General features: G+C 48.8%; 1 protein-coding gene across 3 annotated transcripts; it reads right to left on the reverse strand.

Moving 5' to 3' along the window:
- Positions 1 to 177: 177 nt before the first annotated feature.
- CLNS1A (chloride nucleotide-sensitive channel 1A) lies at positions 178 to 12,897 on the reverse strand. Of its 3 annotated transcripts, none has more exons than XM_082304151.1 (7): positions 12,724 to 12,897; positions 10,741 to 10,877; positions 7,360 to 7,467; positions 6,143 to 6,253; positions 5,515 to 5,688; positions 3,873 to 3,957; positions 178 to 1,214 (listed from the first exon to the last, which is right to left on the reverse strand). In XM_082304151.1, exons 1-6 carry the CDS (start codon positions 12,870 to 12,872, stop codon positions 3,890 to 3,892), a joined length of 747 nt encoding a protein of 248 aa, XP_082160277.1. In that variant the 5' UTR covers positions 12,873 to 12,897; the 3' UTR covers positions 178 to 1,214; positions 3,873 to 3,889. The 3 variants fall into 3 exon arrangements, with proteins under 3 accessions (XP_082160277.1, XP_082160275.1, XP_082160276.1); XM_082304149.1 differs by having other exon boundaries at positions 180 to 1,214; positions 7,360 to 7,470; XM_082304150.1 differs by lacking the exon at positions 178 to 1,214 and adding an exon at positions 1,231 to 3,491 and having other exon boundaries at positions 7,360 to 7,470.
- Positions 12,898 to 15,215: the final 2,318 nt, after the last annotated feature.

Genomic DNA, 15,215 nt, shown 5'->3' on the forward strand with positions numbered 1-15,215 from the left:
GCTCATTGGACTGGCATTCCTAACGAGTATTCAGCAAAGAGGGGTTCTAATTTTCACGTACCTTGAAACCAAACCATCTCCCGATGTGCTAAGCAGGGCAGGACCACTCGGTCCTACTCCGAGAGTGGAGGACTGGTAGAGAAAACTGTTCATGTACCAACATAATTGTACTGAAAATAATTCACAAGTCAGCTTCCAATCAAATGAAAGTGGAACAAGTTCAGTATCAGACTTTCATTTGAATATTAGGGGGGGAGAAAAAACCCCAAAACTCGCTGCTGTTGCCCCAGGGCAAAAACGCCACCACGCAGAGAGCTGAAACTGTAAAACCCCCCGCAGGACAAAGCTCTCAGCAATCCAAAGCCGGGTTCCTAACTTTGGGACGTGGCACAGACTAATTCTGTCTTACGGGCGCACTCTGCAGATATTCTGCCCTTTTATTCCCGCATCCAGGTAAAGGATGAAAATGGCTTCACCGGACTTTGTGTGCGATGGAAGGGAGCGCTACAACTCAAGGGACGTCCGCTCAGAGTTGCCAGCCGCCTGCCGAAGTAAAGGACTGAGAGCTGCAACACAGAGTTGGTTGTGAGATACAAAAATCTTAGTTTATTTAACAATGTTGTTAACATTTAATACAAAGACACAAAACAGTTCTGTCTTTCAGGACTTTACAGACTTTATTCCATCTCCTTTACCACCCAAACTCTGCTCTCGGAGAAACGAAAGGGATAGCACTGAACTGATAAAGCAGTTACTTGAGGGGCATTAAATTTAGCTTTGCTTTTAATCCTTAGCCAACCCTACTTCCTTTTAGTCAAACTTTTTAACATTTCTATTTCCATTCTACTCCACTGACACAATGAACAGGTACAAAAATATGGAAAATTCTAGGACAATCTAAAATTCTGTTCTACTTACAGGTTTATTTCTGAAGTCCTAGAACTCCTACAAAGGCTCCTTTGAAACGACCCCTGATTAGCCCCATTCAAGTGTTAGATGCAAGAGGTTTTATTGTTTTTTGTTTCATTTTGTTTTGTTTTTTTTTTAAATAACCCCATAGTGGTCACAAATGTCAAACCCTGTTTTAAACATCTATAAAAGCATTTATAGACCTAGATGTCTAAGCTTAGGTCATTAAAAGAAAGGTTAACTCCCGATAGTCACTGCAATGCCTTCGGTTTTACAGCTTATTCTGGAAGTGCCACAAGAAGAATCTGAAAGATACAAGACACCAAGTTTACGTAATTGGCATTAATATAAAAACTTCTTCATCTTTACAAAGTAGTGGCTGTCCGTTGTTTGCAGTCGCAGAGGACAGCACTTGACTGCAAACCCTCTAATTTTCAGAAGGGCTGAGCATCTCCGCCACTGGCAGCAGCTCTAAACTGAGGTCAGCTAGGGACAGCACGCGCCCACAATCCGCAGTTGTACGCCCGTGCCCTGGAAGACCCCGCCGCGCCGCTCCATGCGGACACGCCGGTTGCTTCGAAACAATTGCTGCAACCTCGTGATGTGGACAGACAAACCGCCGCTTATTACAAGACCAGCGGAAACGTCCCACATCGACTGTCAGCAAGTCCTCCAGGAGCTTCGGCGGGCAACTGTCGCATCTCATTTGGGTAACGAGCAGTGACATGCAACATGAGCCTCCCGCAAGGGCAGCGCTTTAGAGGCAGGGCGGCGCGTTGCTCTCTAAAGGATCACCAACGAGATGTTCCTGTAGATCGTTTTTGCAGTTCAGAAGGTTAAAAGGGCTGAGCTGCTCCACGGAGTACCGAGAAGATCACGGCGTGTTCCCTCTCTGCCCCCCTTTTCAGAGCGTAGGACCGTGCCACCCTCCTGCTCACGCTTGTGAGCAGGGCGATCAGCACAGACCTGCAAGAGCTGCTCTTGTCGCTTGTTTATTGCTGCCGTGTATCCTCGGTTTTTGATCTTAAATTACACCACCGCACTCAGGCTGGTGGTTACTTTAAAAAGGCCTATCGGCTCCCAAACCGCTACCTGGAGACGTCATTGCCACGCTTGACGCCGCACGTGCAGATCGCTTGATCTGCCCTGACGGGGATCAGCTCCTCAGCTCTGAGCAGCGCAAGCAGAAGGACAGGAGGACTCCCTACCCAGTCACCTCTCGCTGCATTAATCTCCCCCAGCCACCTGCCGCACCGTGGAAGGCGCGGAGTAAGCAGCAGGAAGAATTCCACTGACCAAAACTACTTCTTACGGGGTGTATTTTGCGCTTTGCTAGAAGATCAGTCAACACCGCTTCCACCAGCACTTTCAGGCTCCTTAGAGATCTGCTACCAGCCACTAACTCTCCTTAACTCTGCTCAAGTTTAAACCAGGACAATAAGCATTCAAATTTCCATTTTCATCAGCACAGTTTTTATTTTTTTAATTTTTTTTTCATAAACCACGGACCAAAATCATCTTGGAGATGGAGTCATCAGAGCCAAGCTTTCCATTCACTAACTAAGAGGCACTTCATCTACAGCTGAAGAGTTTTCCCTAATTTTAAAATGTGTCCTTTATCAAATAAGATAACCGTCCCATGGTGGGGCAACCAGGATCTTGACTTTTTTGGGAAGAACTCCTCTCTGTACTGCCAAGTCTTTCCCAGGGCAGGAAGAGCAACTGAAGAAAAGCTTGAGCTCTTACACCGAACAATGAATACTAATTCAGGACCAGTGGCAGTGGTTGTGATCAGTGAGTGAACACGGGGCTACTCACAGACTTTCAGAACTGCAGGGAGCATCAACAGCAGCAAAGTAAAACAAGCACCGGCGGCGGCGAGCAGATGCGCACCCCGCCTCCGCAACAGCCTTTCTCAGGGACTGCAGCCTCTTTCTTAGTGACACTGTAGTCCCCAACCAGCTACTTCTGACCCATTTCCACCGATTTATTTTCAGCGTGTCGTCTCCCTATTTGTGGCCCTTTCCTCCCCTGCCCCTTTCCTTTTTTCTCCCCCGAGCTTTTGGCTGTCCGCCCCACAACTGTTTCCTCCAGCATTTCAAGCGGGATAGCTCTGCGCTCACGTTACGGCGAGAGCTGGCAGTCTCGCTTCCCAGCGAGGCGGGAGAAGCGGGACAACGCACCGCCGCTCGCGCAGCGCGTGCAAACCGTGCGCTAGCGAGCGCCGCTGAAGCAGGGGTGGAATCGCAACCCCGCCGTGCCTGCGCGGCTCCGCAGACGCAGCCCCAGAATAAGCTGCTCCTCCTCTCCCACCCAGCGCCAGCGAGGAAACGCTGGCACATCTTGTAATGCCGCCGACAGGAGAAAAGCAGTACGGGTGACGGTAGGCAAGAAGGCACGCTGGCACAACCACCTAAGCGGGGTGTTGTCTCTAAGTTGTGCGCTTCTGACAACAATCCCATCCGGATTGCTCGGTAACTTTACCGGGATCTGTTCCGGCTCCACTTACAGTGAAGGAAGAGATGGACTTGCGGCGCTGTGAAGCGTTCTGCCCCCTTGAAAGGCCTGGGAAATCTTGCGCGCTAAGGGCGAAATAACGGATGCTAAGGACAGTAACTTCCCAGCGATGCCTCCAGTGTTCAAATATCGGCATCCAAGAGCCTTTGAGATCAGACAATTCTTAATTTACCAAATGGCTGACCTGTCTTCAGACAGCCACGTCCACACAGGTTACCCACGCGGCGTGATGCTTTACGCCGACAGGCAATTTTGGACAGATCATCAAACATCTTTCCGTACTTGTGATACCTACAGCTACCTTTTCCTTCTCTAAATCATCGTCATCCTGATGTCACAAGATACTTCCCGTAGGAGATCTCGGATCATTTGTGTTACACAAATGACAGAGACGGAAGGCTCTGCAGGACGGAAAAGCATCGCTGTTGGAAGACAGAAGAACTTACAGCAGCGTACGTCCTCCTCAGTGATCGACTTCTGCGTCTTCAAACTGCCCCGCAACTACCGGTGCTACGTCCACCTCCATCCCATCTGAAAAACAACAGCCAACGCTGCGTAACACCGCGGAGGACGGTATCTCACAGCGGAAAGCGAGTGCCCTCTGTTGACAAGAGGCGGCCAGAGCAGAAAACTCCTTTGCTGAACTTCTGACCGTGGCCTACGGAAACTGATGCGCTCGCAAGTTTGTGGATTTGTTCCAGCTCTATCAGTCAGTCACTTAAAGACGTCACCGCTTCCTACAACCTTGTCTCACCCCATCTTATTAAAAGACTTAAATACCGGATTTAAACTATTTCATTTTTTAAATGAAGTTGCAGTGTAACGAGCAGCATGATTCCTTCTAACAGCTTTAATTATGCTCGAACAGAAAGAGGCTGGATCCTGTTCTGAAACCGCGCTCGGCCATCATTAAGTTGAAAGAAGGAACAATCTCTCTATGCTACAATGTCTAAAAATAACGGAATTCTGAAACTGAGCAGCCCTGGGGATATTAATAATTGTAGCAAACCAAGAAGCAGTACCGTAAGAAATAAGATTAGGAAGGCAAATAAAACCAGTGAAGATGGCTTTGAGACACGTGACATACCTGCCGTTCAATTTATTGTCATTTTCAAAATTTTGGGGTTCAGAAACCTGAGAAAATTTTCAAACGAAGGGCACTGCTAAAACACGAGTATATCACCTAAGGCTATCTTTACATTATATACATTTACCCAAAGTTGTGGAACAAAGAGAACCTGTGAACAACTGACAAAGCAAATAAAGATTAAAAAATCATCCGTGTGGATCAGAACAGATTAGTTAATTATTCTGTTGACTATTCCAGGCTAGCTGATAGCTAGAAATCCAGCTGCATCATTTTTCATCCTTCAGGCCATACTAAAACACTGTGATCTATATCAAAAAAAGAAGCAATACTACTAAACTACTTCCCTCTTCTCCCAGGTAACACATTGCTCCAGTGAAAACAGCATGCAGAAAAGGCAAAATTTGAGAGACTGGGGTTTTTCTTCCCCCCAACAAAAAGAAAACATACTCCTTAAGTACATGTTTGAACAACGGGTAGCACTAAGAGACAGCATCCTTCAGAAAAGCAGGTTTGTTTTTTTTAAATCTGTTCCAGTGTATTTCAATGATTCTGAATTCACACTGAACTCTACAAAGAGAATTATTAACCTACAATTTAGGGTATTTTCAAGAAAAATGCTATTACCTGCTTCGAGTGGAAATTGCTTCCCAATCCCAGCACAGACTGACGAGTTTAATTTTTCTTAATCCTAAATCAACTTCACCCTACCACTATTCCAGGAAATCACACCAGTAAGAATCAAGAATTCTTACCGCGGTGGTCCTCATTCTTTAACGCAGCAGCCCTCGACCCACGGCAGGCGATACGCTGCCCGTAGGGCCACAGGAATTTTTATATCCTGCGGTTGTGAACAAAGGTAAAACCGCTGTTGATGCACACAGGGCAGTAAGGTATCGCCCACAGCGTGACACTTGCTCAGTCGTGGTGTTTATGGATTAGCCAGACTGGAGAACCGCTGCTTTCCTGTATTCTTTAGTAAAAAAAAAGGCATTTCTTACCTTCAAACTCCCTTATCGAGTCTTCTGTTCTCACTCCAGCCATGTTGTACTGACTGCTGACAGACTGGGCTAACATGCCTTCCAGCCTCTCCAGCGTGGCCTGACCTTCTGCAGTTAAGTGCGACAATCCTTCTTCGTAAGTGTAAAAGGTCGGGATGTCACCTTGTTGTAGCTCTGCAAAAACAAGTTGAGGTTTATCAGACCTGAGTTTAGGAGCCTGGATCAAGCAGGGGTGGAGGAACAGGACAGCAGCTAGGCGAGTTAGGCTCAGATTAACTGACTGAGATTAAAAGTCTGCTTACATCCGTTACAGAATATACAGCGATGTGAACTGACCACACGACAGCGTGGGCACTGAACTTGTCCTAGCACATCCACCGGGAACAGGAAAGGCTGATATTTGTGTCTTGGGGCTTTTGAGAATAAAAGCAATGTTTTTGCTGAATTCCAGTGATTCGTGACAGGTAAACTACACATTTCTGAGTTTTTATACCATGCCTATGACATGAAGAATATTTAGGCGAGCTGACAAGGAACTTCTTAACAGACCAAACCATCCTCATGACAGATTCTGTAGGAGAAGTTCCAAGTGCTGGTAGATCTTTCAAAAGAAACAACTCTTACGAACCGTGGGCCTCAACATCGTACTCCTCCCCTTCATAGTCGTTGTCTGAATCTTCGTCGTCTGGGTCTGGGTGCAGAGCTTGGCATTCACACATCGCTGAGAACATGGCTTCCACTGTACGAACAAAACAGAATGATCTTCTGGGCAAGCGGTCAAAACAAGAGATGCTAACAGTTAACTTCCAGTGCTTTCAGTTTGTGCTGCGAGCCACAAATCTCCCACCGGCTGAGACCGGGGCTCCCAGGAACCACGCCTGTGCAGCCGGGCTCCCGTCCCAGCTGGAAATGGGCAACTTCAGCTCAGATGCTGTTAGAAGCGGCTACTTAAACTGTATCTGAATGGTTTGTCCATTTGCATGTGTCAAAAATCAAGAAGCCGATGCTTCAGGGTTAGGAAATTTAAGGAAACAGCTGATGATTTATAACCAACTCTCCGGTCCTGCGTAGACACGACCAGATACTGAAAACCCAGGGATACCAGAGGCAGCATTTCCCAAAATACACGCGGGCGGTCAGGAGTTGCAGAGATCGAGAAAAACCTCCCTCGTTTCTCCAACAATATCCCACAACTACGGGCAAGAAATCCCAGACTGAGCGATCCGAGAGATCAAGAATATTCCTTTACCAGAACCACCACTGAACTCGTATTTGAAAACATCGCCCAACGTGCCAGCAGCCACGCTAGAAACAAATCAGGTTTCCTACATCCAGCCTGGTGCTTTCTCCTCTGAACAGCACTTTTCCGTTGTTTCACTGATGATAAAGGCTTCTCCCTGGACAATTCAGTCTGTGGTTACTCACTACAGGATTCCTTACAGCACCTCATACACAAGGTTCTTAAAACTTGGATCCAACTGTAAGCTCCACATTAGCGTGTTCCTAATAAAACTGTTGCCGACTCAAATAGGACTGAATTTGTAATTAAAAAGATATTTCCCACACAAGTTCTCTGCAAATGTATATAGATAAAATTATCTGTGTCATCTGTTTATACTTAAAAGTCTCTGTTTTAAAACATTGCAATTTTCCTTGAGAAGCGGCTGCTTGAAATACCCCGTTTCAAGCAAGACAAAACAATTTGCTTTGTTCTTCCCAGCACACAGAAATCAAGTAATTAGAGAAGGGCACTAAAGGATCACGTCATTTACATCTCTGTACCAGAGATGTCTTCCACATATAGCCAGGACTTTAAGCTAAAACGCGATTTTGCTCATCACTTACAGGCTGATTTGTCGCTAGGTACAAATCTGAATTCCGCAATTGGTTCAGTGTCATCATCGCTGTCTTCCTCCTCCTCCCCTTCAGCCATGGGAGCCTCTTTTGTCTCCTCTTCTTTAGAAAATGGAAAGATTTAAGAGAAACATGTTTATTTTGTCCAAAAAAAAAAAAGTCACGTTTGTTTATTCTTTCAGGAACACACAGGTAACCAAATCAGAAACCTGGACACAACCTGTGAGAGGCACGAACCAACCCACTCCCACCCACACTGTGGACAGACGAGGTCCTCTCACAGCACCTCGGCAACGCTTGCAGCGCACACAAAAACTTCTCCATTTATATTTTTAGGACTTTAGATTTCTGTAATGGTCACGGGACGCATTCACGTACTTCAGGAAAACTGCCTGATTCTTATAAAAAACAACTGTGCTCAAAAAAACCACAATCATTATCGTTTACTTGCACAGTGCTATATATGTGGGTTTTTACATCACATGAATTTTACGGATCCTTAACGCTACTGTCATGAAATCAACTCGCTTCCAGTGCGGCCCCTCACAGAGGACTGTGACGTTTACAGAAGATCTCGACTCGATTTCAGACGTTCCCAGCCAGCCAGCAAGACGGCAGAGGTACAAATTGCACCCAGAGCCAATGACAACCGAGAGCAAAACCGTGCTTCCCGACTTCTGTGTGCTACATAATAAATAAGCAATAACATGATGTTTTACTTTCTGTAAATAAAAAAAACCAAACAACCAAACAAACAAAAAAACCCACAAAGAAGATGGCTACAGTTCACCGCTTTGTGGGAATGCTGCGCGGACAGCTTCAAAAGTGCGTAATTATCTTTATCTTCTAGAGAGAAAGAGGAATGCAGTTAAGGCTGTTCCAGCGAGAGCGGCTTTTATCACATACAAAACTGGCACCACCAAGAATATGAAGAAGCCAAGAAGCTGCCAGCCAGCTGCCCCAAAAAATGAAGCATCCAAGGAAGCTACCCAGGCCTTTTCCAACTCACAGCCGCAGGCACAGCTTGTTACTGGAGCCCAGCTCTTTGTTTTCAATGAAGTCAACCTCTGACTGCCTTTTCCTCTAAAAGGGGTGAGGATAAGGCGCATACACACGCAGCGAGCGCAACAAAAACTTTCCGAGGAAGAACAAAATGTACCCTGCCCAACTAAGAAATGAAGACTCCTGCAGCCAAAGACGTGGAGAGGTTTGGCTTTAACGCTATTCAGCAGTTAAAATCCTGGGCCAGGGACAGACTTGAAAACTAAACAAATCTTCTACTTGTTGTAGAAGATTTTCTGTAGCCAGAGTTCATATATTAAAAAAAACCCAAAACAAAACCACAAAAACACCCCCACCCCCAAATCAGCCTATTAAGGATTTATAGATAAGAACTATCACAGGATATCCGTAGTTTCACACGCCATTATCAGAATGAATGGGCTCAGTGCTGGGGCCGGTCCTGTTCAACATCTTCACTGATGATCTGGATGAGGGGATCGAGGGCACCCTCAGTCAGTTTGCAGATGGCACCAAGTGGGGTGGAAGTGTCGATCTGCTGGGGGGCAGGAGGCCCTGCAGAGGGACCTGGCCAGGCCGGGTCGATGGGCCCAGGCCAACTGTATGAGGGTCAGCAAGGCTCAGGGCCGGGTCCTGCCCTGGGGGCACAACAACCCCAGGCACCGCTGCAGGCGTGGGGAGGAGCGGCTGGGAGCTGCCCGGCGGGAAAGGGCCTGGGGGTGCTGGTCGACAGCTGCTGAACATGAGCCAGCAGGGTGCCCAGGTGGCCAAGAGGGCCAGTGGCACCCTGGCTTGTGTCAGGAATGGTGTGGCCAGCAGGAGCAGGGCAGGGATGGTCCCCCTGCGCTGGGCACTGGTGAGGCTGCACCTCGAGTACTGTGTTCAGTGTTGGGCCCCGCACCCCAAGGCGGCCATGGAGGGGCTGGAGCGTGGCCAGAGCAGGGCAGCGAGGCTGGGGCAGGGGCTGGAGCCCAAGGCTGGGGAGGAGCGGCTGGGGGAGCTGGGGGGGCTCAGCCTGGAGAAGAGGAGGCTGAGGGGAGCCCTCATCGCTCTCTGCAACGGCCTGAAAGGAGGCTGGAGCCGGGGGGGTCGGTCTCTGCTCCCCAGGAACAAGCGATGGGACGAGAGGGAACGGCCTCAAGCTGCACCAGGGCAGGGTTGGGTTGGGTATGGGGAAAAACTTCTTCCCCCAAAGGGCTGTCAGGGCCTGGCCCAGGCTGCCCAGGGCAGGGGCTGAGTCCCCATCCCTGGGGGGATTTAAAAGCCGGGGAGATGTGGTGCCTGGGGACATGGTTGAGTGGTGGACTTGTCAGTGCTGGGTTAACGGTTGGACTCGATGATCTTAAAGGTCTTTTCCAGTCTAAATGATTCTATGATTCTATGAATTAAAAGCTGGAAACAGTATCTTCCTTTGGACTAGGCTCAGTTTACTTCAAAATAAACACAAAGGAAAAGGAGGAAGAACCACGAGGGGTACATACACGTTCTCTTATTGCTTGTCGTGATAGACTGTCAGAGAATATTAGTAACCTCAGAGAAGGAAATAATGAAGAGTATTAATAGCTTAAAAACGCCTCTGCCTCCTCAGAGGCTTGTCAGCACTTTCAGCATACAGACTATATACCTTTAACTACAACGACTAGTAGGCATGAAGGGGAAAGGAGACCTGCTCAAGACTTTACACTCGTTACTCTTCAATTGAGATGGCAGTTTATGACACGCTTACAATATTAACAGGTCTGCCAGAAGAAAAAAAAAAATCGATACATCAAAAAATGTAGAAAATCTTCATAGAAACCATGAAATAGAACGCGTGTTTTCTCTAGGTCAAAGCAAGAATGGTCAAAAGGTTGGTTTTGTGGGAAATCTACAAAGATCCGTTAAGCCTGCTAACATGAGCTATTGTCTTTGGTTTTTTTTGTAAGCAAGCTGTGGGAGAAAATGAATGAAAGCTTGCAGGCTAATGGGAAACAGCAGGAATTCATAAAGCCTGGAGAGGGTAGCAACATTAACATAAATTCAATAAAGCAAAAATTATACTTAAGCTGGAATCACAGGGAGACTGCAGAGGAACTCGGTTGTTTAAAATGAGTGTAAGAGAGCAGAGAACCGATTTTCAGCGGCTCCAGCTGTATGCATTCACATGCTGAGAGCACAACAGTACAGAAGTGACTCTAAACACGGGCAAAGTTACACTTCTAAAATAACTATCCTTCGGGGAAATGAAAATGAGAATATAAGCTATTACTTGAATGAAGCATATCACATTTAGAAACAAAATTCACTCTTTTTGAAGAAGAAATCATGCCGCCCAGGACCGCGTAGGAAGGGTAACCAACACTCTGGGTGTACCTTCGAATTTGGCGTTCACCATGACGTACAAGTGCTCCCATGGGTAGGCGTTCAGGTCCCTGGAGACGGCGTGTAAACTTATGGTGGGATAATCCAAGGAGAAGCCAACTCCGGAGTTTTCCAGCCAAGACAGGCGACTAACAAGGAGGGGAGGTGGAAAAAAAAAACCGAGACAAGTTAGAAACTAACAGAGGAATCTCAGGTACCTGACTGACGCCTGCAGAAAGGCAAACCAACGCCAAAAAGCGAGTAATTCTGGACGAGGCACTTACTTACCCTACGCTCCGCTAATACAGAGTCCGGGACCTGCCCTAGCAGGGCCTTGCAGCCGTACTAACTGATGCCTGAAGGTAAGAGAAACCTTTTCTGAAGGAATGTGAAGCTGAGCACCCTAAACACGTCTCAGCTTTACCACATTTGCACTAAAGCATGAATTTCTCTCCCTACCTCTTTAGTTTCTTCTCTCTGTAGCTACCTATTGTCCCAACGATAACCACAGGGGTTCCAGAGTGTGATTTGTAACTCAAACTATCAAATGTTCTGGGGTTTTTCAAGATAAAGAGAACACTGAAAGGAAAGTCACGGATCGTAATTCCTGGAGGATTATAGATCTGATGTGAGTATAGCCTGTATGTAGAAAAACAACCAGTTCTGTGATCAGCAGAGCTAACAACGCCGGGGCTTGGCTTTTCCCCCCTCACATTTATGTGCTGTCACCTCTGCTTCCCCCCATTCTCACTCTCATCCCTAACCACGGCAAGAGGCAGCGCAGGCTGTCACCACTGGGCTGCTCCTGCCTTCACATCAGAAGGATCAACGTCCTTGTAGCAGCCGAGAAATCAAACTCAACGTGGTTTGGGGTGTCTGTGATCAATGAGGTCACACAGCGAACGGAAATACCGAGGGGCAGAAAACGAGACCGCCGCCGCACGCTAAAACTCGGCGTTCACGAGTTTTTGTGGAGGGACAAAACCAACGGAAAGGCCACGGAAGAGTCCTCGCCTCGGGAAATCAGGCTGAGAGCAAGAGCTCGCGAAGTGGGAGCGAGGAATTTCTTTCCCAGCCTCGATCAGCCAGTTCTCAATGCCTACAGCTGCTGACGCCGTCAGTACGTGGCTCCAAAGCCACATTGTCCTGCCGGGCACCCGGTTCTCCCACAGCACGACGCTCCTGCAAACGCTGGCGTTTTCTATTCATTACCAGCAAGCGACTCTGGTAAAAGCTCTGCGAGGCGCTCGAAACACGTTGGGAGGACGCTGGCAGACCTGTACGCGCCTCTATTGAAAGCAAGTTACAAGGAAACTCAACGTCATACGCGTTGAGAGAAGGCGCTGCGTGAACAGAAGCCCTTGTACCTGCGACCGAACGACTACACAAAACAGCAACTGAAATCCCAGAGAGATCCCTCTCCGAGAGGAACGCAACATCACTGATGTGTTCAGGTGGGGCAAAAAAACCCTCATAATATTATCCATTTTATAAACGTTTCAGAGTCTAAAGGTTTTAAAAGACAATTCACTCCTCAGTGCACGTTTCCGATGATGTTTTTGTTCTAACAACACTCTTCCACTGCAGAAAGATATTATATTTAGAGTAGTTTTCTCCACAGTTAAAGAAAATTATGTTGCCTGAATCAACGAGCTGTCTTCTTGAATTGTGTAATGCAGGATTTAAAGGAAATTATAAAGAGCTCGGACCATGTCCTCTAGACCAACCAAACCGATTTCTGCCTTGTGAGAACACAGCGCCCACGGCATGAGAGACTTGGCAGAGCCAGGGTCGCTAACGACAGCAGAAAACCAGCAGCCGCTCGGGGGAGCCCCCCCCAGTCCCCTCAGGGACGGGAGCCCCCCAGGGCGGGCCCCACGCTCCCCCCGCGGGAGAGGCCCCCTCAGGAGAAGCCGCAGAGTCCCCTCACGGCGGAACCCCCGCACCCCGAGGCCTACGGGGGTCCCGGGAACCGTACGCCGCCTCCCTCCTCACCTCTCGGCGATGTAGAGCGTGCCGGCGCCCAGGGTGCGCCCCGCCAGCACCGCCTCCGTGTCGGGCTGCTGGTGGCGAACGCCCTCGGCCGGCGGCGGGAACCGCTTGAGGAAACTCATGGCGCCGCCGCCGCCGCCCTCCTCCACCATCGCCGCCTCCTCCTCCGCGGCCGCCGGAAGCGGAAGCGCTCCGACAGCCACCGGAAGCGGAACTCCTGGCCCTGCCGGGCCTCCCTAGGCACGTCTCGATGGTGCGGGCGGGTGGTTGGAGCCGCGCCGCCATGTTGGAGCCGTTCCCGCCTTTGGGGCGGCCGTCGTCCGCCCCGGCCGGGCCTGAGGAGCGGGAGCCGCACCGGAGGGCACCGCCGGCGGCTGTCGTTCTCCCTGAAGTAAATTCCCCCTCATTATCGACCCGCAGGGGAAGGGGACAGTGTTTCACACCAAAAGGTCCATGTTCCTGAGGGTGAGTCACAGCCTCTCTTCAGACCGATGCAGTCTGTGTTCCAGGAGCACCTGTCTCTGGCAGTTTTTGAGTAAAATTTTCATTATCTGGAAAAGAGAAGCAAAGAGGAGCGCTGAGGTGATGGCTGACGGTACCGCCGATGACGGCTAATGAGCAGCGCGCGTATTTTGGCCTGTAAATCTCTGGCAAAGGGAAAACCAAACACACCAGCTTTTCAGTGACCATTATTAAATGCTGGAAAGGGAATTTTAGGTGGACGGCCAGCACCCAGTGCCTGATATGCATGGAGAAGAAAAAGAAAGTCACAAGTACCTGAATTGCTTACAGGATATCCAGTTGATTTCCCTCAGCAGTGATGAACTTGGGATCAGGAGCCCGATGCTGCTACAGTTTGTACCTGGCGAGCCGCCATCAGGGAGCTGGGGGTGGTCTTGGGACAGCGCGTTGCAGCGACGGGAGGGCTGCCGTCCCCTCACGAGCGCTGGCCCCGCTTCTTCCCCTGGATTTACACCATTTCTGCAGCAAGTTTCTCTTACGACACGTGCTGCTGCAGCGAGAAACGGGGATTACACCAGTACAGTCTGGGTAAATAAATGGTAACAGTCTGCACCAGTGAAGTATGTCTCTGTCATCTCTTCTTCCTGACTTCTCAGGCTGGCAAATGCTCCTGCCATGGCGGCATACTCGCCACGAGCCCATGCAGTTGTTACCTTGTTGTCGCAGTTTTCAATCTTCCCTTTCATCAGTTTGAATTTACTTTTAAGGAGTGATTTACCTACCTGTGTGCAACCCCCGGTTCTCACAAACACGAACCGATTATTAACAGAATTAGGTCTCCGTCTTTCCCTTCTCTGGACTTTCCTAGTTACGGTCTGGGATAGCAAAGAGCCAAAGCAGCACATTCCGGAAGAAGAAAACGTGAAGAAACCACGGGGAACAAGAACATAACGTGGCTCTTTTAGGCTGAGCTTTCTAAAATGCTTCGGAAAGCTCCTCAGCCACGCCTACCCATTTTGGATTCTAATTGTGCAAATAATTCTTATTCATACAAATAACCACCTTGACCAAAGCAACTTCCACAATGAAGTGATATTTAAACGCTGCTGGAATAGCTTGGAAAAACTGACAGAGGCAACAGGAGATGAGGAAAAGGAAGTTTCTCGACCATCTTCAGGTTTGCCACGCCAAGGGAAGGGCTCAGCTGGAAAGAAAAATCTGCGACTCACCCGTGAATGCAGACCAGACTGCAGCAGCTGGCGGGAAGAGATGCAAATATATGGAAACACCGTTCACCACACTTAGCGGTTATAAATCAATATTCCTGCTCACGTCCATCCCCTGCTGCCTAACACGGCTGTCCGTATCTGCCGTGGAGACCCCTCACCACCTCCGTAGTTAACTGGAAGTCACACAGCAACTCCTTTCGATTGTTTTGAATTAAAATTGCTGAGTGATTGAAGCTGAATTAAGCCACTGCAGTGGAGCAATACAGAGTTCCTTTCTCCTCCTGTGCACAAATGTGAGTCTTGTGTCACGTCCCGCTCTTCCCAAAGAGGACAGGAAAAAGGGTGGTTTAAGCCCAGGTTCTGGGAAGTTGGTTTTGAAGCCGAGGCTTTAGGTAGGAGGAGAAATCCGCATCTTCCTCGTTTACAAGATCCAGGTACTTTGTACCCGAGCACTGAGTCTGGAACTTAACAGAAGTTCAGAGCGGGTGGACAGATTTTCTGTAAGTTCACGAACGAAACAGAACGGCGCGATTTGAAAGCTCTTTTCCTCAGCTGTAAGAGCTTTAAAAAGTGAGTTACGGTCCGCCCCCACACCGACGCCTGAACGCTGGATGCCCAAGAGCGATTTAGTCAACCAGGGCAGTGTGTGGAGGCGGCGGGGAGAAGCAGGTACCTTCACAGGGTGATTAAGTCGTCTTCGGACAGGAGGTCGGGCTCGCCACCCGAGGGAGCCCGTTTCTCTCCACCGAGTACAGGGCGCTGCCTGCTGCAAGGTGGCCAGTTCAGACCTAAACACCGGGAATA

The sequence above is a fragment of the Platalea leucorodia genome (assembly GCF_965183815.1).
Source record: "Platalea leucorodia genome assembly, chromosome: 2".
Lineage (NCBI taxonomy): Eukaryota > Metazoa > Chordata > Aves > Pelecaniformes > Threskiornithidae > Platalea > Platalea leucorodia.